The following is a 27058-nucleotide window of genomic DNA, read 5'->3' as shown; positions in this document are numbered from 1 at the left end:
TCTTTGTCAAGCTTTATCCTCATAACTTTTATCTCATTCTTCTTGACTCGACCCATTCAAATCCCTATTACAATGGATTTAACAAACGAAGATCCACATGACTTCAAATTCTCTAATCATGAAGGGGATGATAAGTGGACTGCACTAGAAGAGAGGCTAAGGGCAATTAAAGGAAATGATTTATTTGACCCAATTAGGGCCGCTAAAGTATGTTTAGTGCCTAACATTGTTATTCCAAAGAAGTTCAGAGTGCCAGATTTTGTTAAGTATACTGGGATGGAATGTCCAAAGACCCATCTCCGCTCCTACTATAACAAAATGGCAGAAGTTATCCACGATGAGAAAAATATTAATTTACTTCTTCCAGGATAGCCTGACCGGATCGGCCCTCAGTTGGTACATGAGGTTAGACAACATTAGGATCAAGAAGTGGACGGACCTGGCAGATGCTTTCCTAAAGCAATACAAGTTTAATCTTGAGATTGCTCCTGATAGGACCAGTCTGACTACCATGGAGAAAGGAACTCAAGAGTCCGTGAGGGTTTATGCTCAAAGGTGGCGTGACCAAGCTATCAATGTACAACCTCCACTAATAGAGACAGAAATGGTGACACTGTTTGCTAATACTTTTAGGGCTCCATACTATGAACACCTTATGGGTAGCTCAGCACAACATTTCTATGATGTTGTGCGGATTGTTGAGAGGATTGAACAAGGAATCCGAAGTGGGAGAATTGCAGAACCTATAGAGAAGAGAGGTTTCATTGGAAAGAAGAAAGAAAATGAGGTGAATAACCTAGAAAGGAGAAGTAAAAACTACCAAATACCTACCCCCCAAGTCACTAGTATTAATTTTGCCAAAACCCCCATTCCAAACCAACCCAATCAAATAAAATTCCCAGTAAATAACCAAAGCAATTACCAAAGAAAGGATAACCAACCATCGGAAGAACAATTACCACCTTTACCAATAACCTTAAAAGAATTGTATGCCAAGCTGTTGAGTATTGGGCAGATAGCTCCCCTACCCGTACCACCTATGCAACCACCATTCCCTACATGGTACAACCCCGAGGTGATTTGTGAATACCATGCTGGTCACGCGGGTCATAGCATTGAGGCTTGCTTTGCTTTTAAAAGAAAGGTGTTGCAACTGATCAAAGTTGGATGGATCACTTTCGAGGATTCGCCTAATAAGAATTCAAACCCTTTACCTAAACATGTTGCTAGTAGGGGTGGTGTGAATAACCTGGAGATTGGTAGCAAAGAGAGGGTGTTGAAAGTGACCATGACAAAGTTATACTTTATGTTGGTGCAGTCCGGACATTGGTTGGAAAAATAAAAATATATTTTCGGGTCCCCACAAAAATAAAAATAAAATAAATAGCCAAAGGAGGTTGGAAAAATAACAGGAGGTAGAAGTGTTCAGAAAATGGTCAGAAAATTGGTCAAGGGGTATAAAAATACAAAGATTGGTTTTTTGACAGTATATGCTTGAAGGATGAGGGCCCTGTTTAGGAGGAAAATTTAAATTTTGAGGAGAAAAGCCCAAATTTGAATGTTTATGGACTTCATTGGATTTTTAATTGGATTTATAGGGGTTTTGATTGCAAGAAAAATTGATTTTTAAGTCAATTTGGGCTTTAATTAGAAGAAATTTAGGTTCTGGGGCCAAAATATATTTTTTAGGATTTTATTGGGTCAAATTAGAGCTTAATTGCATAAATATTGAAGTTTAATGGCCAATTAGGGACTTAATTGAGAAAATCCGAAACCAGGGACCAATTTGGAAGAGGCGCGTAAATGGAGGGGCTGCAATTGAATTGATTTAGGGGCCTAATTGAAGAAATTGGAAGTTTTTTTGATCAATTGAGGACTAAATTGCATAAATCAGATGGTTTCTGGCCCAAAAATATGTGGGACGGGCCAGAAGGATTCTGGCTCAACCCGGCGGTTTGGGTCGGGTCCGGCCCAGACCAAGGTAGGATTTTTCTTGGGCCAAAACCGGCCCAATACCTTTTGGGCCGAGTCCGGCCCAACGAATTTTGGGGCTGAGTCCGGCCCATTTAGTTGGGTCGGCCCAGCCCATTTAATACATTAATATATTATAAATTATATTATATTATTATATTATATGTGTGTGTGTGTGTGTATATATATATATATTTATATTGGTTTGTATTTTTATACTGTGGAGATACAAATTCAGTATTTAAAATACCCGGTTTTCATCAAGACATCCAAGATTTTCAAAGATAAAAATGTTTTTTTTTTGCTTTTGAAAAATTATAAAAAATTCCTTAAAAATATTGTTGATTTTTCCAGCATATTTTTTTAAATGACTTAATATTGGTTTGTATTTTTATACTGTGGAGATACAAATTCAGTATTAAAATACCCGGTTTCGTCAAGAAAAAAAATGTTTACATAAAAAAAAAATGTTTTCTTGCGTGTTGCATACAGCCAATACTCTAACATGTTTTGAATGTTCTTTTTATATAAAAACAAATATTGGAAGTTTTGAAAATGTGTTTTCGCATAGATTTCTTAAACACAAATTATTTTCTTGCATTTCTGGATTTTACAACATGTTTGTATAACTCCAAAGGGTATTGACCTATATTTCAAAAACTATAAAAATTTTATTTTGGGGGGAATTCATCTATTATTCACCGCTAATGTTTGGATAAAGAAATCCTTAAAGGACGAATATCCAAAATATTATTGGGAGTAATAAATCCGCACACATCCTTGAAAGAAGCCTTGATTATAATTGAGGACATTTCAAAATTTTAAATTTTTGACTCCACGGTTTACGAGCCGTGAAAGTATGAAATACTAAGGCAAAAGGAGGCTTTTAAAGCGCTTTGAATTTCCTTAGATTTCTAAATTTTTTGTCCCTCCTTCTTGCGATTTACGAGTCGCAAACTCTTGAAATACTAAGGGAAAAATGAGCTTTCAAAGCACATGGAATCTCCTTGGATTTCTATCCAAATAAATTTTATTTGAATCAAACCTAGGAAAATTGATGGGATTAGAAAACACCAACACCATAGCAATTATAGAGCAAACCAAACACCAAGCAGCTTACCTTACGTAGGGCGTACTAGAGGTGTTAATACCTTCCATTTACGCAACCAGTCCCTTGCCTTAGAATCTCTGAAAGACCAGTTAGGGTTTCTAATGATCAAAATACTAGGTGGCGACTCCAAAAACCAAATCAGCAAAAACAAAATGAAAAATCACCAGTCGAACCCGCAATTGGATTTTTTTTTAGGGTGCGACACTTTCACGGCTCGTAAACCGTGGAGTCAAAATTGAAATGTCCTCAATTATAATCAAGGTTTCTTTCATGGATATGTGGTGACTTATTATTCCTATAAAATTAAATATTTTGGTATTAACCACTTGAAATGTTTTTATTCAAACCTTAATAGCGAATAATAATAAATTATTTCCAATAATATATCTACAAATTGCCAATGTGGTTGGGAAAAAAGGGTGCTTGTCCTTTTTCTTATAGATAGAAAAAAAGTCTGCCATATTTTCTTAACAGAAGCCTATTGGCCATGTATAATTTCTTTTATATAAGATTTTTTAAAATTTATCTAATATCAACCGATAAGATCTATACAAATTTATCGGCCAATAAAACCAAGTCCTCAACAACAGGTTAAAAGGGTTGTGTTTCACATGGTACCGCAGTGACCTCGTCAAACAATGCAGCGCTTTGTGTAGTCTTCGTCAATGATTGATACTGCCTTCATTTTAAAAAGAAATCAGCTCGCCCATGATTCCTCACAACCACATCTCACCAACAAACCCTCAATATGCATTCAGCAGTCCAGTTCAGATGCTATTCATCAGAAACTATGAATATTTCTGCTGGTGCTAACAACTGTTCTGGTCTTGACATTATTATGGGTAAGTGAATATGTTTTGAATCTGTCTTTAGCTAGAATTTTAATTTTCCCTTCGTCTATGCTTATCTTGGTTTATTTATAATCTTTAGGAAGGGGAAGAAAAGAGGAGTACAAAATATTGAGGATGTTTACATCAAGCAGCTTTATGGGAGCCGAATCAAGTTCATATATCAGAGATGGCTTGAAGCTGCATTGATGAGAGTATTGACTTTGCAAATCGCTATTTAGAATGACATGATACATGCAGCACAGTAAAGACAACGTTTGGTTTGGACGAGTGGGTGATTTTAGAAAAAGAAAACAGGATGCTCGGACAGACAAAACATGCATGCTTTTCTGTCAGATTATATGCAAATCTGAACGACACCCTGTAAGGTACAGCTCTTTATTGAACAGTTACCTTAATTTGAGACTGATGACGAAAATTTGTCGTTAAGAATCGTTATTTGAATTCATAGATTTGTTTTTCCAGACTGGTTTGATTTGAGCTGCAGATGTAGTTCTACCTTCCTTTTTCTGATTTTGTTTTAAAATTTAATTTCCTTACCAACTATTTTATGTCCAAAAAAGAAAATCCTTATCTATCTATAACTAGGGCTGAGCATTTCCGGTTCGGTCCGGTTTTGAACCAAAATAAACAACCAAACCGAATTTTTTTTTAATTTTTTTTTGAACCGAACCGAACCAAAAACCGGTTCAAACCGATTAATTTCGGTTCGGTCCGGTTCGGTTTTTTCCCCTTCCAAACCGGTTCAAACCGATGGTCCTCTACCAACACTAGCAATATTCCTCCCTCTGTAGATCCATCAACACAACCAAATCCACATTGTAGATCAGGTTGTCTGCCACAAATCCCATTTTGTTCCAATTTCCTTCACCCCACGATGCGTCATTAATGTTAAGGAAACCCATCACCAACAGTCTAACAATGACGAGATTGTTGGTGTTCTTATTCCACCAAACACAGAGCAAAAAAAATAAAACAATAATTATCAAAGAAAGGGAAAACCCAAAAACCAGAGAGAGTAAGAACAAGAAACAACAAAGGAGAGAGAAGATCGGGGTTCCATCCATCAAGATCCAACAAAAACAAACAAACACTCATCTCTCACAAAAAATCCATTGTTGATTAATATATGCTTTACCAAGAACTAGTGCTTTCCATGAAGAAGCCACAACAAGACAAAAGTCCCATAAAGATTAAAGAGTAGAGGGATGGGAGAAAAAATCAACACAGAGAGCAAAGTGAGATAATGAGAGAATGAGATGCAGAGAAGATTGTTGGGGGGGGGGGGGGGCGGCGGCTTATGTTGCTTTAGGGTTAGGAAATATTCTATTTATAGTTGGTTTTTTTTTTTTAAGTGCTGGTTAGTTGAACCGGTTCGGTTCGGTTCAATCGGTTTCAGACTTTAGAAACCGAAACCGAAACCGAAACCGAACCGGAATTTTTTTTGTGATTTTTTAATCGGTTTTTTCGGTTTTTTTTTTTCGGTTCGGTTTTTTTCGGTTTTTTTTTCTCCGGTTTTCTCGGTTTAATCGGTTTATCGGTTTTTTTGCTCACCCCTATCTATAACCCAATACGATAGCGAGAAATTAAGTTCCAAACAGTGTTTTATAGTTTTTTAAAAAAAATTATTTTATTTATATTTTAGAATTGTTTTGATGTGTTGATGTTAAAAATTACTTTTAAAAAATAAAAAAAATAATATTATTTTAATGATTTTTTAAATAATATTATTTTAATGATTTTTTAAATAAAAATATTTTAAAAAGTAATTATTATCATATTTCTAAACACTCCCTAAAATATAAGATAGTTGAGGTTTCTGTAATGCTCAATAGTACATGGTTTTTATATGGTGTGGTATATTAATTGGACAGTTTCATGGAACAAATGTTTTTTTTTATATTTTTTTTTAATTTCAAGAACTAATTAATGGAACAGATGCTATTAATTAGGAAAGTATGAATTTATATATGATGGTTTATGACTGTTACCAAAATATGAATCCTGGTAAAAGAGTTAAATGTTAGGAAACCAGACATGGAGGTTTGATCGATCTATCAGTGGATTTTATTTTGTTTTGCTTTTGGAAAATGAAAAATGTCAGATCCGAGTGACGATCGAGGGGACCAATGTGTTGTCTTTTTCGTTTTAACTTTCTATGATTTTATCTTCTTTTTTTCATTAGAATCTTAAGTAATGATGTGAGTTTTGCTTTCTTCCTTCAACATCAAGACACGTCTCTCGTAATTAAAGAAATGATAACTTAATTAAACTAGTGATGATGACACCAAGGGATGGAGCAAAGTGAGATCCAATAGTATGATCCTGCTGCTGCTCTTAAAAAAGTATTGGAGCTGTGACCACCTTGTTTAACAATGAGGCTTCGCATCGCCCCTGTCGATCACGTCCTCATGGGCCTCGCATACGATGTTCATCATGTCTGCACCCATTATTGAATATTACTCGGTGCCAACGACGCACGCACCATCAGCGGTAAGAAAGCGACTCTGTAAAAGTTTGATATATGGTTCGCGTTATTTCAAGTTGAAGGGAGAGATGTGTTTTTAATTTAAACTAACTGATTTATTTGTGGAAAGGTTTTTTTTATTGTCAAGAAGCTCGGTTAAGAAAAACAATTACTCTCCTTTGTATATCAATATCATTTGTTTTCTTTTTGCCAGAGCTTCATGGTTATCTAACTTTATTTGTTTAGTATAAGAAAATAATTACTTACAAATATGATTTTTGGTCTCTTAATGCGCATTTCTTTCAAAATTTGATATTGTAAATCGTTTTACAGATTAAAAAAAGAAAAAGCAAAGAGAAACTCGATCGAGAGTACTGACGAGCTGCCAGCAAGAGTACTAGTTTGAAAGGTCATGGATTGAATTTTTATTTTATTTTATCTACTGACTTGGAAAATTATGCCCAAGTGTCCAAGTCCTTTTGACCAAAAGACTCGCCTTTGAGTAAGTGGGCCATTGTCAAATTCGGACACCAAAAGGGTGGGTTTTTTTATTTTGTTTTTTCCCAATCTTATGTACTAGCTAGCTATGATATCGTGTGGCGCCATTGTTGGCCTTCTCTTTTATTTGTTGTTATTATTAAACTCAACATCCTTGTCCTTATTTGGTTAATAGTCGAACATCCTTGTCCTTAATTAACTTCTACTACTACAGCCCCGTTTAAGGGCGAGCGACAAAGAAAGAACGCAAAAGGCAGTGGGGGTAGGGCGCCCGATTTCTTTCTATATCGCGCGTTTTCGCACAATTTACCAGAAATATTGTCTCGTCATGCTTTCATGACCTTATAAATAAACGGACCTTCTCGATCTCTGGGACGGAGAAGTATTTTCTCTAGCTCCTATTTGTTTGCGTGGTTGTATCCTATGTTTTGTAGTTGATTTCTGCTTGCTTTCAATTTTCTACAAGTAGAAGCTAATGGATCAGCTCAATTTGTATTGGACAGGAAGGGCTGAACTGTTAGATATGATGCCTCAGCTTCATAGAAGTAAGTTGATTCCCAAGTATTAATTATGCCGACTAGGAGAAAACCAAAGGAGTACTGCATGCATGTGAACTGTAATTAATTCTCCCTACGTCCTGTTCTTTATTTTCCAGGAACTAGTTAGAGTCAACCTGTATTCGCGTCAGACAACATGATCATATCTGAATATCTGTTTGTGTGATCACAGTGGAGTATGTTCTGTTTCTTGTTCTTTCTAAGATTACTGATGCTCTTACTCGATCTCTGTTACAATGGCGCTTTTATCTTTATGGGAAACCTTTTGATTTTGTACCTTCTCATGCTTAGCTTTTTATGTTCTTTTCCCTATATATGTTTTCTTTATCTGCTCTTGCTTTGAGGTGCCCTTATATGTTCATTCTCTCTCGCTATGGGTTTCTCCATTGTTCCTAATGTATTCCTTTGCTAGGTTATAAAAAATAAAATAAAAAGGGGGTCTTTTTGAAGGGTTTTATTCTTCTAAACTTTAATCGCAGCTGGAAGAAACACATCTACACACGATAAAACCGCCGACGGCTATGGAGTGAACCCATTTCCAATCGGGCAGTGCCTATCACCTCTACCTGGAGAGTCTCCTACTGCCCATACTAAGCCGAAAAGAAAAGCTCCTAAAACTGCCAAGGATCTTGAAAAGAAAAGAGAGTACGACAGGGCATATCGGCGACGATGCAGGGTAGTTAACTGATTGTGTCTCTTCTTATCTTTTTATTTAGACTTTTTTCTGTAATTCTTATGTTTTAATCAAATATCATGCAGGAAAATAAAAGGAAAACTGAGCAAGAATTGTTTGTGCTCACAGAAGAGAATAAGAAATTAAATAGAGAGAATGACTACTTCAAAAGGGAAGAAGTTCAGCTGCAAGAGATGGTGCAATCTCAGAAAGACGAAATGACACTGCTACAGAATAAACTTCGCCAACAGAAGGCCCAGCTTCAGGGGCAAAATGTAGTCGTGGATGTGCTTTCGAAGAAAGTAGTGAGTGTTTCTTCTTACCTCCTGCGTTTTTCACTTTGCCGATGATCACCACATTATACATGCAATAATCTAGATCAAATTATCTGAGCTAGCTAAGTGATGGTAATTAACTGCTGGAATCTTGTTTGACATCCAATTTTCTGTGTCATCCATTTCATGGGCTCATTATGTTTACAATATATAGGAGAGGGTAGCTCCTCTCTTCTCACCACAACATATATATTAAGAAATGGTTGTTTGTGTGTGTTTCGAGCTTGATGAAACTTAGCGTTTTCATTGCTATTTTTAATAGCTGAATCTCACTCAAGCTTACACGAGGAAGTGAACTCGGTAATCATCTCACGGGCGTTTCCATTTCTTTGTTTTGATTGCAGGCTAGTATCGAAGATAATATGGATCCTCAGCGCGAAAATAAACGGCTGAAATTAGAAATGGATTTGCTGATTAAGAAGATTAACAACGATGACTATTTAAACCTCATTCAACCTCGAGAAAAAAACATGAAACTAGAAAAAGAGAAGAATGATCTCCAGTTGATTATTGATGCCTTATGTGCAAAGATAAACAAGGATAATGACCTCGAACCAAAGCAAGCATCCTAATTAATGTAACATTTCGACCTTGTAACTCCTTTTATTTTGCTTTTTTTTTTTAATCTTTTCTTTGTAGTTTTTATGAATTATCGAATGTATTTTAGTATTTTGTTGTTGATTTTTTGAGTTTAATTTCCTGTGTTAAGTTTTCTATTCAAGAAGCGAATCACACGGATGTAGAATTTATATGATTTATCTGTTTAATGTAGAACACTTTTTCTTTACTTTCTAACTCTTACATTACTAAAAAATATATTTTTAATTCAGTGACTAGAATATATCATTAATGATAATATAGTCATTAACTCTTCTTGTTGTAAGAGGCTCCAAAAATCTTTTTTTATAGAGAAGAATTTGTAGGATTCTGCGAACTACTGATCTCCGTGAAACTCATCTTTTAATTTAACTATGAGTTCTTTATTCTAAGCACAACCATTGCTTATAGAAATTAATCATCTTTGAATACAAAAATTCCAGGTACTGAGCTACAAAGTAAATGGACAGAGGAGGTGTTCTGACAGGAGAATTAAGAGGCTACACGAATTTAAATACCCAAGGATGTGACCTAATGTGTTCTTAGAATTGCATGACCTATTATATTGACCTAATCATCATGTATGAAGGGTGTTCTTAGATTTTAGCAGCAAAAGTATCAAGAAGTAAATAAATAAATTGGTACTTGGAGGTTTTGATTTGCCTTTTAAATTGGTAATCTCTCTTGTACTTAGTGTATGTAAATCTCACTGGTTAAGGCCATCTTATAAGCCTACTAATATCGCTCATGAGCACCGGTCTCCCCCATTTGATGGAGGAATAAAATTGACAGTGGTGGAACCAGCAAGATGAATGATCCGTATAGGGATATTTCCTTGGGGTATTTCATGGCAGGATTTGCAGCTGGATTGGCTATGGAATTTGGGAATCAGATGTTTGCATCTTGAAGTAGCTTCCAAGTGGTTAAACATGTTTTGGCAGATGATCAAGGACAGGGCAGGCCCTTATGCTATTTTTCCAAGATGGGTATAAATCTTCCACGCAGCGACTGGAGGGCAGAAACCTCTCCAGTGTAGGGGGGGTCTAGCTCATGTTCTTATAGACTTGTGAATTAATCTTGATGTAAATCTTGATATATATATATATATATATATATATATATATATATATATATATATAAGACTTAACTTTTTGGTGGAGTCTCTCGTCAAGGACCAATCTGGTTTACACTCTGTAAGGAATTTTAATTACAAAACTGATGCTCTCAAGCCTTACGGTGCAACTGTAACTATTTTTCTCCTTAAAACCCTGGATTTTGATAGGGTGGCTGTGGCATATCCGTCAAGTTAAGGAGAGATCTATTTACGTTGAGATGTGAAAGGGGTAAATTTAGAAAATTATTTAATTTCTAGTAAACAATTTTAATAGAATTTTACAATAATAAATTTGTTCCAGAAATAGTAATTCAATTATTAAATCGATTCACTTGGATTTACAATTAAATCCATTCTACGATAGAAGTACTTGGGGGGTTTTAAAGGCTGCAAGGGGGGTTCCTTTTCTTTGTTAGGCTTTCGGCCCTTTTTCTCTCCGGGGAAAAAAAACCCTGCGCACTTAAAAGGTGATGTGCCTCTTGTAAATTAATCCAGCTCCATTACTAATAAATTGGCCACCGTGTATGGATTAATTGGACCGGAGGTCTCTAGTTATCTTTGCTTCAAAGTGGAGAGGTTATTTCACCCAATTTATTGTGCAACTACACACATGACCCACGCGATGCCGCGGGTTATTTTTTTATATATAAAAATATTAAAAAAAACAAAAATTTAAAAATCTTGGGTTTTTTTTGCAAGGCCATACCTAAGAATCTTGGGTTCGGCTGCAACGCCTGACCTAAAAGTAATATTTATAATATTAATAATAAAATTAAACTTGCATGACTTAAGTTTAAGTGAGCCTAACTGCAACACCGGACTCAAGAATATTGGATGTGGATCTGACTATAAGGTCGTGTCATAAAAGTGTGATAATTAAATAAACTAATTAAAAAAAAAACAAAGAAAAAAAAATCAACATGAAGGAAAAAATTAATGAAGAAAAAGAAAAAAATGAATTAATTGGGTTAACCCTTCAAACCAGGTTATCCCGTAAAACCTGAGATTCGCGTCATGAAAATTTGATAACTAAATAAAAAAAATGACGGGTTTACCCAGAATTATTTGGGTTAATCCATCAAACCAAGTTAACCCATCAAGCCCAGGATACGTGTCGTGAAGATATGAAAGTCTGATAATTAAATAGAAACAAAATTAACTTTAACAAACTAAACTAAATGAAAAAAATAACTCGTCAAATCAGGTCAACCCATCAAACCCGAGACCCGTATCATGAAAATCTGATAACTAAAAAAAAAATTAATATTAACAAACTAAATCAAACAAAAAAAAAATTCATTAAAAAAAATTAAAAAGAAAAAAACAGCTAATATTGTAGTAATCCATATATATATATATTTTTTAAAAAGCTACAAAGCTAAGTTTTCAACCAGATCAATATAAAAAAAATGACAAAGATTATTATTTTTTAAAAAAAGTCAATTTTGGGTAAAATAAATGAAAAAAAAATGTAAAAAAAGGGAAACAAAAGCGGAAAAAAAAAACACGTGGGGAAAGCTACAGTGTTTTAAAGAAATAAACAAAAAAACTAAATTTTCAACCAGCTCAATAGTAAAAAATAAAATCAACAAAAATAATTCTAAAAAAAAATATGTAAAAATTGATAATTTTGGAAAAAAGAAAAACAAATAAAAAAAATTAAAAAAAAACATGCGGGGAAAGCTTAAGTTAGATTATCATTTAGCTCAATATTAAAAAAATAAATTCGATAAATATAATTTTTTAAAAAAATATATGGGGAAACACTGGAGAAAAACAAAAACTATGTAGGGGAAACACTGTAGCAATCCATATTATTTAAAAAAAAAACTATTAAGCTAAATTCTCAACCAACTTAATATAAAAAAAAAATAAAGTCTACAAAGACCATTTTGAAAAAAAAAGAATAAATAAATCATAAAAAAAAAAACAATGTATGATAATATTATAGCAATCCACAATGTTTTAAAGAAAAAAACTACATAGTTAAATTTTCAACCAGCTCAATATTTAAAAAAATTAGTAAAGATAATTTTGAAAAAAAAATTAAAAAAAAAAAACAAAGACAAAGAAGTCAATTTTGGATAAAAAAAAAAAGAAACAAAAGCAAAAAAAAAAAAAAAAAGCTACAGTGAAAAAAAACTGCTACAGGAAAAAAAAAGAAAAAAGAAAACCAAAGCTGCTACAGTGCCGCGGGTCATTTTTTTTGTATAAAAAAATTAATATTTAAAAGTGTTAGATCTTTCTGCAAAGCTATACCCAAGAATCTTGAGTTTAGCTGCAACACCTGACCTAAGAGTAATATTTATAATATTAATAATAACATTAAACTTGGATGACCCAAGTTTAAGTGGGGGTGGCTGCAATACCAGATTCAATAGTGGATGTAGGTCTGGCTGCAAGGTAGTTTCATATAAGTGTGATAATAAAATAGATTGATTAAAAAGAAAAAAACAAAGAAAAAAACCAACAGAAAAAAAACTAATGAAAAAAAAGAAAAAAATATGAATTAACTGGATTAACCCGTCAAATCTTGAATTCGCATCATGAAAGTTTGATAACTAAATAAATAAAAAAATTAACAGGTTTACCTAAATTTAACTGGGTTAACCCACCAAACCAAGTTAACTCGTCAAGCTAGGATACATGTTATGAAAGTCTGATAATTAAATAGAAAAAAATTTAACATCAACAAACTAAATCAAACAAAAAAAATTAATTAAAAAAACAAAAAAAATTAAAAACAAAAAAAATAAGACAGTTAAATAATATAATATAATATTATAATAATAATATATTAATAATGAGTAAAGTGAGGCGTGAAAGAAAAAAAAAAAAAAAAAGCTTTCATTCACTGATGCATAGGAGGCTTGGGGAAAGCTAGAGTGCTTTCCCCACGCCTTTTAGAGTTTTTTAATATATTATAATTTTAAGAATTCTCATTCTCTTCTATGATCTTAAAGGAAATTATAGTTCGATCCTAAAATTAATACCGTATAATTCTGGGAAATAGGCCATTACAAGATTACCTTTTCAGAGATTCTTTTGTTTCTTTTAATTTATGTTTTAAGAACTTTTTTTAAGAAAAATTAAAGTCTTTCATTTGGTTTTACAGAGTTTAGAATTGACTAGACTAGTGGTACGTGCTCTATGGCCGGTTAATCTTTTTTATGTAAAAAGAATGTTAAGGAAAAAAACATTTTGAGAACCGAGACTCCAGTAATTGATTCAATTGATAATTTAGATAGAATAAAAAATACAACCATAATAAATAAATTAATAAAAAATAATATAACAAAAAAAAATAAAAAGAATTCAATCTGAGTGCATCTAGAGTATAATAAAACTGAATTTTTAAAATAATATTTTTTTATTTTTAAAAAATTATTTTAACATTAATATATCAAAATAATAATAAAAAATTAATTTAAAATAAAAAATAAAAACATTTTAAAATTTTTGAAAAACATTTTCTAATCACACTGCAAAACACTGCTGGGAAGCCTGAAGGCTTTTTTAAATTTTCAAAATACATTGATGACTGGAGAACCTTTCAATAACCCTACGGACACGCACGCGTTAGATCGGTCCAAGGAAGGAAATTGGAAAAATCGACCGCAATTTCCTCACGCGTTCCTGATCGCGTCTTTTTAGAGGCGGGGTTCCTATATATAACGAATTATAGGCAAGCCACATAAAGCTACCCTCAGTTGAGTAGCACCATGCTGACAAGGAATGGCCGCCGCGCAACTCGAAGCACGGTCTGTTACATATTTCTCAGTGTATTTTGGTAACGTGGTACAGATAGTGTTTTATAAAAAATTTATTAAAAAAAAACAAATTTTTTTACATTGTTTTATAATTATTATTTTTAAAAATATTATTTTTATATATTTTTAAACAAAAAAATACTTTAAAAAACCATTATCATCCCAATAACAGTACATTACCTCCCAATACTATTCTTTGCTTGTAATTGTTCTCAGCATTTTTGCTAAAAGGATATGCACTGTAGATGTATTAACAGATAAAAATATTAAAAATACAAATGTCATGTTTCTTTTTATTTCCTTCTTGTTTTGAAAAAATAAAAACTCATTCAAAAACTATTTTAAAAATATATCTCTTTTATATATTTATTTCTTCTTCTTCTTCTTCGACCCAACAAGTGTTTTTTTTCCTCTCTCTAGGATAGAAAACTAGCCAAATACAACTTAGAGATCGCTGTTGTCCTAGGAAACTAGTAACCAAAGACAACTTAGATAACACTGTTAAGCTAGCTTCCTAACATACAATATTCCTCAATGTTATTGTCCGCAGAAAAGAAAACTAAGGGACAACAAACTAACCAGGAGTATCAAGAGGATCAGAGCTGACATGGCGGAGATCAACGAGGGCCAGGAACGCATACGAGATGGACAAAAAGAAGTGAGGGAGAAATTTGAAGAAATAAGCAAAGAGACTGCCAAACTGAAAGAGGAAACTAATATAATCTCCAAGCAGAGCGCTGCAAATCAAGTCAGGCTTGACCTCATGTTTCAAATTATCAAAGCAAGATCAGAGAATGATGCCCGGAGGGACGCCGTACTGACTCAAATCTTGCGGTTTGTGATTCTCCAAATACCTTTGTTTTGTTTTTATGATCGGAGGATATCATATTGACAATATCACTAATTAGAAACTTGAACTGCATTTTCTTGGCTTTTTTTTTCTTTTTTGCCCCCAAATGATTTGATTTACTAATGTTTTCGTTTGTTAAATATTATTGTCGCACGTCACCCGTGCGGTGTCAGGTGGCGATTTTTTTCGTTATCGTTGATTTGGTTCATTGGAAGTCACCACCTAGTATTTAATTGAGAGCTACTAGGAAACCCATGTATATTGATCTTGTTAGAGATTCATGGGTAAGGGACTGGTTATGATTATGGAAGATATTAGCACCCCCTAACGCACCCTACCTCAGGTAAGCTGCTTCGTGGCTTTGATGTGTTAAATAAGTTTTAAAATTTTTTTCCTTTCATCGGATATTAGAAATACAACTTACATGTAAATTCATAATTCTTGACCGTGAACAAATCAAAATATTAAATTCTTCTTTATTCTTGGCACTTTTATCATAAAAAAAACATCCATAAAAAAATACAAACAACACGTTCACTTTCACTATATTTTTCTTTTTTCTTTGTTACATCCACACTACAAATTATAAACAAATAAAAAAAAACTAAACAAAAAATTACATTAAACAATTTAAAATTACAAAATAGCCCCTAAAACTCCAGAAATTGCAGGGAAGGCCTTCTGCAACTGCAGGAACAGTGGCGACGCGTCTCCTCCACGCGTCACCGTCACTGGCGGCGCGTGGGTTCACGCGCCGCCACTGATGAAGGTGACAAAACCACTAGATCAGGAACGTCTTCCTCTTCTCTGTCTTCCTACGCCGGCGATGACCTGCAAAACAACCGAAAACACAACAAGCAGTTGATTTTAATTTTTTTCTTTGTTTTCAATCTATTCTTTCTCTTCTTCTCTATTTTAGGCAGATCTGTTTTGTTCTTTTTCTTTCCTAATCTTCTCCGTTTCAAGTGGTGGCAAGACCAAGGGGGGCGCCGACTGCTAGGCTTTTGTCGGGTCAGGTTGGCGGAGATGGAGAAGAGATCTGTTTTCGCCTACGGCCGCTGGAGATGCTATGGAGGTGGGAGAAGAAAGGAGCTGTTGTGGGGCTGGTCTCTTGTGTCGGTGGGTGGTGGCACTAGTGGAGAAGATGGGGTGGCTGCAGTTTGGAGAAGGTATGGTGTGTAGAAAAAGGAGAGGAGGCAGTATGTGGGGGCTGGTTCTGGCGGAGATGGAAATGACTGCCAAGAGGGAGATGAAATGGCGTTGGGCAGGGGGGCGCGACTTGTTGGTTGAGGGAGAAGAAGATGGGGCTTTGGTGTGGAGGAGAAAAATTCAAATTAGGGAGGGGTTCTGTGTTGTTGGCTGAAAATGAGAGGAAATGAGGGAAGATCAGTTATGGGTTGAAGGGGAAATGAGGGTTGGTCTTGGTTTTTTGGCTGAGGAGAAGGGAAGTGAAGGGGAGATGGTGGAACCGAAGATGGTGAGTGGCGGCTGCTATTTTGTTTCCTAGTGGGGGGGGTTGGCTGGTTTGATGGAGATGAGTTTTTAGGTTTAGATTTCTCTTTTTTATTTTTTGTGTCTCTCTAAATGTGCAAAATTGCCCCCCTTTTTTTGTGTGAGTTGTGGACCTATATTTATAGGTAAAATGTGGCTTGAGCCTTAAAATTGGTTCCTCAACTTTCTTTTTTTATAAATTTGATTTTTCTTTATTTTTTTTATTTTTTGAAAACAACCAATATCAACGTCAACTCAATGAAGAAAATCAATGATTTTAAAAATAACGCGTGAAAAGTCAAACGCGTTCGAAAGACTTTTGAAAATTTAAATTCTTTGTTAGACGATGTTGAAAATGCTAAAAACAATGCAAATATATTAAAAACATATAATTTTTTTGGATTTTCGTTGTTTTTTTTTTTCGCTATTTTTGGATTTTCTAAAATTTTTATTAATAGCCAATTAATAGTAAAAAAATGGGTAACAACAATTATGTTTCAAGGAACTAATTAATAGCCAAGCAAAAAGTGTTTTCCAACTTATTTTTTTTATGATATTACCAAACATCAAAATTTTTTTTTACTTTTCAGGAATCTATTTTTTTTAAAAAATTACTTTTCAAAAAAAATTACTTTCCAATAAATAAACAGAATCTAAAGTTCATAGTCTTCCTAACCTACTGAATTTTGCATGCTAGATGGTGCTTTACAATACTTGGCTTTTACACATCCTAATATCGATTTTTCTATAAACTATGTCAATTCATGAACATCCCCACTACTTGGACATTGATTTCTATTATGTTCATAAGAAAATCTCTAATCTTACAATTTAGATTTGGTATATAAGTTATTAACTTGTTGGTTTACTTACCAAATCTCTCTCTCCACTACATGATTTGTTAGTACAGGGACAAACTTCAAGTTACGAAGGTCTTATTTATTTGCTGCAAAGTAGGTTTTTTTTTTTTTAAGTGAATTCTAGAAAAGTAAATTATTTTTTGATGTTTGGTAGTGTAATGAAAAATAAGTTGGAAAACAATTTCTAATATTTGGTTATGTCATTGAAAATGACTTGAAAAATAACTTATTAATATGTTATTTTCTCAAGTTTAATAAAATAATGAGCAACAAAGCTTACAAATTAAAAAGTTGAATGAGAATGAAATTGAAAAATATATATCTAATTTCATAAATTATCTGAAATAAAATAAATAATAATTAAAATAATAGAGATCAAATCTAATAGATAAAAAAATTGAAAAATAAAGAAATTAAAATAATAATAATTATCATTTCATAAATTATTTCAAATAAAATAAGTAACAATCAAAAGAATGAGAACCAAATTTGATAGATAAAAAATTTCAATTAAAAAAGGATAAGGAAAAAAACAAATAGCAATTATAAAAATGAGGACTAAAGTTAATATAAAAATTAAATTCTAAGGAATGAAATTAAAAAAAATTCAAAATAAACAGCTGATAATAACTAGAGACCGAAAGACTCACTTGTGCCTCCTTAGCTACTAGTAGATGACAGGAGAAACAAGGATACTGAAGCTGATGTGCTGGCTGCAATGGTTTACTGCAACAACTGGAAGCGAAGAAGTGGTGCCTCCTTAGCTACTGGTAGATGACGGGAGAAACAAGGATACTGAAGCTGATGTGCTGGCTGCAATGGTTTACGTCTAATTTCTTTCCAGTTTTAAAGGAGGGTGTGGCTATTTTCTTTCCTTCCATAGAGCCAGCTGCTCCCTTTGAAATGAGGCCAGAAAAATGTGGTTGCAGCTCCTAAAATCAGGCATGATGATAAAGGAAAAAAAGCAGGAATTTGCAACGAAAAAAGGAAAGAAAATCAGCTGGAGGGTACAGCTGCAAGGTCTCATTTTCCTTATTGGTGTGGAAAAAATCCTGTCATTTATGATGATCCATCCCCCCTCTCCAACTTTCAATATCCTTCTTCAATTCAATCCCTCATTTTAACAATTTTTGATTCAGTCCTTGGTCCAAAAAAAATCCTTCGAATCAACCCTGCGAACTTGGGCTATATCCTTCCCGCGGCAGAATTTTCTGCCTTCACGTTAGATATTCAAATGGGAATATCTTGAGCTTATGATATTGGAATCAAGTGATTCAAAAGCCAAAATTATTCTACGCGTCTAGGACTACAACTTTGATGAAGGAGTCGAAGTCAGATAAAATCTTTTTACAGAACAGAATCTAGCAGTAATTTGATTGGTCAAAAGGGATCTCCAGGTCTAACTCAAAAACTGATGAATGCCGAGAATCCTGATATGACTGAGAGTATAAACTAAGAACAAAAAATACAAAAACTAGGCCAAAAATAGAGTTTTTTTAGTGCAGACTCAAGTCAATATCCTTCTCGCGGTAGAATTCTCTGCCTTCACGTTAGATATTCAAACGGGAATACCTTAAGCTTCTGGTATCGAAATCAAGCGATCCAAAAGCCCAAATTCATCTATGCATCTAGGACTACAACTTTGATGAAGGAGTCGAAGTGAAATAAAATCATTTTATAGAACAGAATCTGGCAATAATCTAGTTGGTCAAAAAGGTTCTTGATCTGACAATGCTGAGCATCCAAATCTGACTAAGAATCTGCTCTAAGAACAATGATCCCTAGGAATTAATAAAGGTGCACGTCAATTTTTCAACATGTAATAAGTGACAGAATATACCTAGTACGAAACCGAGTCAAAATCAGAGCCTAAGTTGGAACAAAAAATTGCGACAAAAGCAGAACCATTTTTTAGTGCAAATTCTGAAGGATTTATTCAACCTTAAAAACAAGATAATGAAGGAACGAATTTAGCATTCTGAAGACTCCTGATCAACCTAAGAAAAACTGATGATTTTGGTAGTAAAGGGGAAGGCTAAAAAGAGCAAAAAATAGCTCACACCAGGTTTTTTTTGAAAAAAAATATTTCTTATGTGCTTTTGTCAATCTTCTGGCGAACATGAGCTAAACTCCTACACTTTATTCAAAAGATGTATGCATCGTCTCTAGCACGTGGGGGTCCAAAAATGAGTAACAACATATAGTAGTGGGATTTGGTTTAGATTCTTTTTTGGGCCAAGTCCGGCCAAATCACAAAAATTATCAAAAAAATATTTTCGGGAAAATTTGTAATTTTCCCACATATTTTGTTATGGAATTTTGCTTAATATTGGTTTATATTTTTATACCGTAAAGATACAAATGCGGTATTAAAATACCGGGTTTTTGTCAAAACCTTGTTTTAAAAAAAATGTTTTTGTTTTCAAGCATACAGCTATGTCTCTCAAAGGAAAAAATAACATTATATTTTCATACAACAAAAATTTCAAAAATATGTATTAGAATGCATTTTGACTTTAATAAACTAGTTTATTAAAGTCACGAGAACTAGGCCAACATTTCAAAACACCAAAAAAAATATATTTTGTTTTCTTTTAATATTCGGGATTACAAATTTATACATAAAACGTACTCATGATATTAAAAAGATAGTTTTTTAATTTGACGTTAGCATGGTTAGGTTTTTACCCGATAAGATAAGGATCTCTTTACCGAGGATAACTTTTCTTAAACTATAGACAAACCAAAAATTAGAAAATACGACAAGACCTTAGTTTTTATCAGATAATAAAACAATGCAGTTAATCTTAGATAGGGCGCATTTGAGGTGCTAATACCTTCTTTTTACGCAACTAGTCTCCATACCCGATCTCAGAGACCAGTTAGGGTTCCTAGTGACTAAAATAATAGGTGGCGACTCCCATTCCATTTTTTTAATTGATAAAGACAAGAATTCCTTGTCTTTTCATATTTGCTAAGATAGACACTCAACACATGATGAGGGTGGTGGAAGATTGCCATGACGTCGCACACATGCGATATAATGGCGACTCCACTGGGGACCTTGTGGACTAATCTTTGTTTTGGTCTAATCGTTATGTTTTATTGTTTAGTTTGCGTGTTTATTGTTAATATTTATTTTCATATGCACTTTAAATTCTGTACATATTTGTTCATGCATTATATATAATTACCTCATGCATTACGCTTTAATTTTGAAAGTAAAAGTTAGGTTGGAAATTAGTGATCTGCCCAATGACTATTGGTCAGGGTTCAGATGCGTGAAACACCTAACTCATATCTGAGTGCCTGCTTGATAACGGTGGGCATACGTGCCTTAACTATTTCTTGCAACACCCCATATTATCTTTATGAAGATCGTCACTTGGCATATATGAGACCATTTTAAGACGAGGTAGAAAGCATACCCATCATATAATGGCCCAAAACCTATCCTTAAAGGATGAGCTGCCTAATGTCCATGTACATACATTTGCATTCGTACATATACATGCATTCATTGTAAATAATATACATACATGCATCAGGTTGAAATATAGGTCCCTTAAAAGTCCATAACACCCGACTTCGAGCGAGAAACATGGAAGATGAAGAGTGCGCTCACCGTGACGCCCATTTTCAAGAAGAGTTGGAGTCTCAGAAGATAAGCGTGGCTCACCTTACTAGCTTACTCGAGCAAACACTGAGAAATACCTTTAGTGAAGGTCCTTTTAACCGACCGATCACCTTTAATTAGATTCTAACAACAGATCAGCCTAAAGAAAGAATGAGTAAACATAGTCAAAGGCCTTAACATAATCCAACATTTATGGAGTTAGCAACAAATGCACCAGCCCCCGCAATCATGGATGGATTTGCCAATGAATCCCATAAGGCCAAGTCATTTGATAGCATTGATCTAGATAAGATAGAGGCGTTGGAAGCTAGAATCAGAGTCATTGTAGGGGTAGACTTATATGATCCAGTACAGGCAGCAGAGATATGTCTGGTGCCAAATGTGGTTGTCTCGAAGAAGTTTCGTGTTCCTGAGTTCATCAAATATAGTGGAAAATAATGCCCCGTGACTCATCTCAAGTCCGACTGCAATAAAATGACAAAAGTAGTACATGATGAAAACCACTGATACACTGTTTCAGGATAGCTTTAGTGGGGTAACATTGAGCTGGTACATGAGATTGGACAATACAAAGATCTGGAGATGGAAAGATCTAGTGGATGCTTTTATCAAGTAGTACAAGTATAACATGGACATTGCGCCTAACAGAACTAGCTTGTCCAATCTATAAAAAAGGACAAAGAAAACATAAGGGAATACACTCAAACATGACGGGAATCAGCTGCTCAAGTACATCCTCCACTTCTGAATAAAGAGATGGTCACTTTATTTGTCGACACACTCAAGGCACCATATTACTAGCATGTGATGGGTAGTTTGGTCCAACAATTTATGGACGTTATGGTAGTGTGTGAACACATATAGCAAGGTATCAAGAGTGGCAGAATTTTGGTAGCCCCTGAAAAAAGAGGTTTTGAAAGGAAGGTGGTTGACCATGTTGGAGATGATTATAAGGGTTGGAAAAACACTTTCCAAAACTATCACCCTCCATCCCAAATTACCAACATCAACTCTTCATTTCCCATCAAAAAACTTGAGCCCCAAAACTTTCAAGCCAAAAGCCAAATTAGAAATTACTAAAGGGTCCAAGAACAACTACCTCCATTACCGCTGCCCTTGAATGAGATGTACCGAAAGCTATAGCTCACTTACGAATACCATGCTGGTGTTGCCAAACATAGCATCCATGCTTGCAATACCTTCAAAAGGAAGCTTCTACAATTAATTAAGGCAGGGTGGATAACATTCAAAGACACGCCTAATGTGAACATGAACCCTCTACCTAATCATGCTTGAAGTGGTAGTTCAGAAATGCACTAGCGATGGAATGTCCAGGAAATCTAGAAGCATCGATGATCTAGGTAGGGTGCGAAAAAGGTAGTATAAATTTTAAAGGCCTCGAATTTCGACCATAGTTTTTTCCCATATCGTTAAGAACTGTTGTGGGGAAGCTAGCCTAAGAGGGGATTTGCCAAAATAAGAGGATGAAGCCTACCCTATTATTGTCTTTTGTTTAATCATGTCAGTTTTAACTTGTTTTAGCCTTATTGGTAATTTGGCTCATAATGCCACAAGACTTTCTCTGTCAAATGAGCCTTTCTTATTAAATAAGATCATGTGTTTTCTTGTGTTCATGATGTACCTTTATTTTTGTTGTCATTTCATGCAAATAACACACTAAGCACAACCTTTACCCACGAAACCACTGATGTGTTTCCCTTTTTCCCTCTAAAATTATACATGATCTCATATGTTCATAAAGTTTTTTGGGAATTCAAAGTTTTTAATACGAGATAGAAATCATATTAGTGTTTGTACAAATAAACAAGTTTTAAAAATTCAAGTGATTCCTTATAAAGGTAACCATACACTTATAAAACATGAAAAAAAAAACCACGACAACAAAAAACAAAAACACTATGAGGTGACTCCAAAACTGAGTTTTATTTGAATGAATAATGAGAAATCACTTTGCATACCCATCACAGGCTCGTAATATGGTGCCTTGAGTGTGTCAGTAAATAAAGTGACCATCTCTTTATTCACAAGTGGAGGATATACTTGAGTAGCTGATTCCCACCATCTTTGAGCGTATTCCCTTATGCTTTCTTTGTCCTTTTTTCTCTAGATTGGACAGGCTAGTTCTATCAGGAGCAATGTCCGTGTTATTACTTGTACTGCTTGATAAAAGCATCTACTAAATCTTTCCAACTCTGGATCTTTGTGTTGTCTAATCTCATGTACCAACTCAATTTTGCCCCATTTAAGCTATCCTGAAAAAAAAGTGTATTGGTAGTTTTTCATCATGTACTCCTTCTGCCATTTTATTGTAGTAGGACTTGAGATGAGTCATGGGGCACTGTGTTCCACTATATTTGATAAACTCAGGAACACAAAACTTCTTCGGGAAAACCATATTTGGTATCAGACACATCACTATTGCCCGCATTGGATCATATAAGTCTACCATTTAAATGACTCTGATTTTAGCTTACAGTGCCTCCATCTTATCTAGATCAATGATATCAGATGAATTGGCCTTGTGGGATTCATTGACAAATGCATCCATGACTGCGGGGGCTGGTGCATGTGTTGCTGACTCTTCATCTTCCATGTTTCTCGCTCGAAGTCGGTTGTTGTGGACTTTTAAGTTGACCAATTTATGCAACTCGTGGAGGGATCAATTACAGGGATGAAAGATTATAGTTGGTCAATTAATTGTTCAGCAGTAGCAGTAGAGATTATGATTTGTCGTGCCAAAGATGTTAGAAATTCATGTTCCACAACTTGATCAAGAAAAGACAACAAATTATCATAAAAACCATTAACATATAACAAACCTATAGGTTTATAATGAATGTGCAATTGGGCCCAAAAGGAAATATGAAAGATCTTTTCCAATGTGCCCAGACCACCTAGTAAGGCAATGAAGGCGTCAGCATGATTAAACATTGTATTCATTCAATCAGACATTATGAAGACCTGTAGTTCCTCTCTAATTGTTTTTCCAATGATGTCCCCTTTTGATAAAGCTTTGTGGACGACCCCCAAAACTTGATTGTCTCCTAAAAATACAGTTCTTGACACACTCCCCATTAACCTAAGGCTGCCTCCCTCATATACTAAATGAATCTTTCTCTCAGTTAGTATCTGACCAAGATGATTTGCGGATTTTATAAACTCTTTTTCTTTCGCAGGACTGGATCCACAAAAAATATAAATATTTTTTATTTTAAGAGCTGAGGATCCTGCCATTTCAAGACCTGTCTATGCTTGTAAAATGTATGGGTTGGGTAGAAATGAAGGGAAGAAGTAGAAGGTTTTATAGATGAGAAAAAGAAAATGCAATCATATCACCTATATGTAAGCCAACTAGAGTCTCTCTCTATTTCTTCCCTTTTTTTTGTTTTTTTTTTTTAAAGCATGTGTATATACAATTAGTTGTGATTGTGGCTCACATCTTCCCTTGGTTTTACGTCTAAGAACAACTTAAACTCCCTTTATGGGTCAAGGATAGGCTTCCCATCTAGTTTTCTTAAAAATTGACAAACATGGTCTTTTTTTAGTTAGATTCCCAAGACTATGATGGGCATGTTCTTTATGAAAATGGGGCTATAAATCATGAATTGCATGATGCACATCTCCACTATGATAAGACTTAAGAGTCAATAGAAGATTATCTAAAGACTCTCTAAGTTTTGAAATAAATCCCACCTTTTGAAAATTTTCACAGGTTTTGCCAAATGCATATAAGTCCTTGAACATGGTGGTCCAGTAAAATCCACTTTGTAAGATTTTTCCAGTCGTCTTTTTTTACGAGAAATGATCCCCACATGCTTCAAAGTGACAAAATTTAATGACATTACTTAACTTGTTGTTGGGAATGTATCTTTGAAACATTTGATCAAGACAATATTTGAACAAGTAAGGGTCATCCCAATAAAAATTTTACACTTCGCTCAAAAACTTTATTTTGTCTTGGTTATCCAAATGAGCTGGCAAAAATCCTGAAGCAAAAAGATTGATATTTTTAGCAAACCAGGGCATTGAACTAAGAGAAAGTAAAGATTCATCAGGAAAGTAATCATCGATTGGTGTGATGTCGGATGTCAAATCTATTGTCAATTTTGACAAATGATTCGCGATAATATTTTTGGTGCCTTTTTCATCCTCAATTTCTTCTTGTTTGGTCATGGCATGAGGAAATGAAAGTGTTGGCGGGGAATCGGTCTTTTCATTTCAATGTTCAAATTCAATCCCTTTCCTTACCCTCAGAGATTGACTCATCATCTTTCTCATAAGGTTCAAGAGTAGGTTTTTCAATAACCTTACAATTGCGAAGAGTGATGACTGATTTGACTTGATCCATGTGTTGGCTTCTGGAACTACTTGCAGTTGCATTGTATTGCCCCTTTGGATTTTGTTGTGGTTGAGATGGAAACTTATCGTTCTCTTGAAAAATAAGAGCAGATGTGAATTTTGCAAGAGCATCTTTAAAATCTATCATGCATTGAACAAGTTGAGTGTTGATTGTCTCTTACTTTTCAATGAATGAATGCAATGTTTCCTCAAGATTTTCTCTAGGAGGTGGAGCATAATGAGGTGCATATCCATGAGAATTTTGGAAATTATGGTGTGCTTGAAACTGTGGCTGTGAAGTTTGTGCATTATTGTTATCACTCATCAAACTGAAATTTGGGTAATTTCTCCAACCAATGTTGTATGTTTGCGAGTATGGGTTATAATTGGGCCTTTGAAAACTTTTTAAACCGAGGGCTTGTTCATAGAGACATTCCTTTAAAGAAGGTAAAGTTGGACAGTCATTGGTTGCATGTTCATTCGTTTCACAGATTTGACATATAATTTCTTGAACAGATTTTAATTGACCACTTTTTTTCAATTCTAGTGCTTTGACTTTTCTAGCTAAAGATGCAAATTTGGCTTGGAGGTCATGATCTTTCCTAAGGTTGTACATACCTCCACTAGATGTATGAGGTTGAGTTTTACCCAAGTTCCTGTAGTGTCCTAATTTTGAGCATTTTTAGCTAGCAAGTCTAGGTATTTCATTGCTTCATTAGGGTCTTTATTTTCAAAAGTTCCATTGCACATCAATTCCACCATTTGTCTATCTTTAGGTGTTAACTCTTCATAAAAATGTGAAACCAATCTCCATGTTTCAAAACCATGATGAGGGAAAGTATTAAGCAAGTCTCGATACCTATCCCAACATTGGCAAAATGTTTCTCCTGGTTTTTGAGTGAAAGTGGTGATTTGTCTTTTGAAAGAGTTTGTTCTGTGAGACGGAATAAACTTTTTAAAAATTATTGTTGTGTTTCATCTCAAGCACGAATGGATCCTGGTCTTAAATTTTGTAGCCATGTTTTAGCTTTATCTTATAAATAAAAAGGAAAAAAGCTTTAATCTGATGGTGTTCATACTACAATTTGAGTCATTATAAGTGTTACAAACTTCTTCAAATTCTCTCAAATACAAGTATGGATTTTCTAGATCTAAGCTATAAAAAAGAAGGTAAAAGTTGAATAATGTCTGGCTTAAAATTAAAATGAGATGCATCAGGAAAAAAAAATATACATGATCGTGCAATTGTTCTTGTTGGATTCATGTAGTCTCTAAGTGTTCTAACCCGATTATTCTCATTATTCTCATTCTAAAACGACTGATTATCCTTTTCAGCCATGTTTTCTAAAGAAGATGAGGATGCCCTACAAAGTCTATCATTTAATGTGCGTGACCAAATTCTCATGCACGTGTAGGAAGAGAATAAAAAGAAGAAAAGAAAAAAAAAAAGGAGACAAAACACAAGAAACAAAAGTTAGATAAAAGAAAAGTGAAAGGAGAAAAATATAACAAAATTTATAATTTGTATAGAAATTTACCTCCCTGACAATAGCGCCAAAAACTTGACATGACCAAAAGATTAATGTCTTATCCCAAGTGTCGAAGTAATAAATAACTCGGCAAGACCGGGGTCGAGCCACAGGGAGGTGAACTATATAAATTACAAATAATATATATACTTAATAAAAAAGAGTTTATGAGAATTTTATGGGATATTAATGTAAGGATTAAACAATGATAAAACAATTGTCAAGGTTAGAGGATTCACTAATGGTATTAGAAATAAGTATAGTATAAACTCTTTTTATTAATCACCTGGAAACCACACACAAAGAAGGTTCCAATCGGATGATTTATCCTTAATAGTTTATTATAAATTGTTAACATGATCATATTAATTATCTTATTTAAGTAACACCA

At 34.2% G+C, this 27058-nt stretch overlaps 1 protein-coding gene and 1 long non-coding RNA gene across 15 annotated transcripts; both read left to right on the top strand.

Moving 5' to 3' along the window:
- Nucleotides 1-3717: 3717 nt before the first annotated feature.
- LOC118036784 (uncharacterized) lies at nt 3718-10162 on the top strand. Of its 14 annotated transcripts, none has more exons than XR_004685449.2 (9): nt 3720-3924; nt 4013-4298; nt 6731-7277; nt 7399-7440; nt 7551-7628; nt 7932-8128; nt 8212-8430; nt 8805-9037; nt 9501-10161. XR_004685449.2 is itself a non-coding variant. In XM_035042612.2 (8 exons), the coding sequence occupies exons 4-7, from the start codon at nt 7466-7468 to the stop codon at nt 9030-9032; spliced, it is 690 nt and encodes a 229-aa protein (XP_034898503.1). In that variant the 5' UTR covers nt 3736-3924; nt 4013-4298; nt 6731-6935; nt 7399-7465; the 3' UTR covers nt 9033-9037; nt 9501-10157. The 14 variants fall into 14 exon arrangements, 9 of the variants coding, with proteins under 9 accessions (XP_034898503.1, XP_034898502.1, XP_034898504.1 ...); XR_004685450.2 differs by having other exon boundaries at nt 3723-3924; nt 6731-6935; nt 9501-10160; XR_004685448.2 differs by having other exon boundaries at nt 3718-3924; nt 6731-7440; nt 9501-10162.
- A 3587-nt stretch (nt 10163-13749) lies between these two features.
- Nucleotides 13750-16497, top strand: LOC118036790 (uncharacterized). Its single transcript, XR_004685454.2, has 2 exons — nt 13750-13932; nt 14492-16497. It is a non-coding gene; the product is annotated as an uncharacterized lncRNA (long non-coding RNA).
- Nucleotides 16498-27058: the final 10561 nt, after the last annotated feature.

This window comes from Populus alba, chromosome 1 (genome assembly GCF_005239225.2).
Source record: "Populus alba chromosome 1, ASM523922v2, whole genome shotgun sequence".
Classification (NCBI taxonomy): domain Eukaryota; kingdom Viridiplantae; phylum Streptophyta; class Magnoliopsida; order Malpighiales; family Salicaceae; genus Populus; species Populus alba.
This window is presented reverse-complemented; position numbering and strand designations above follow the sequence as displayed.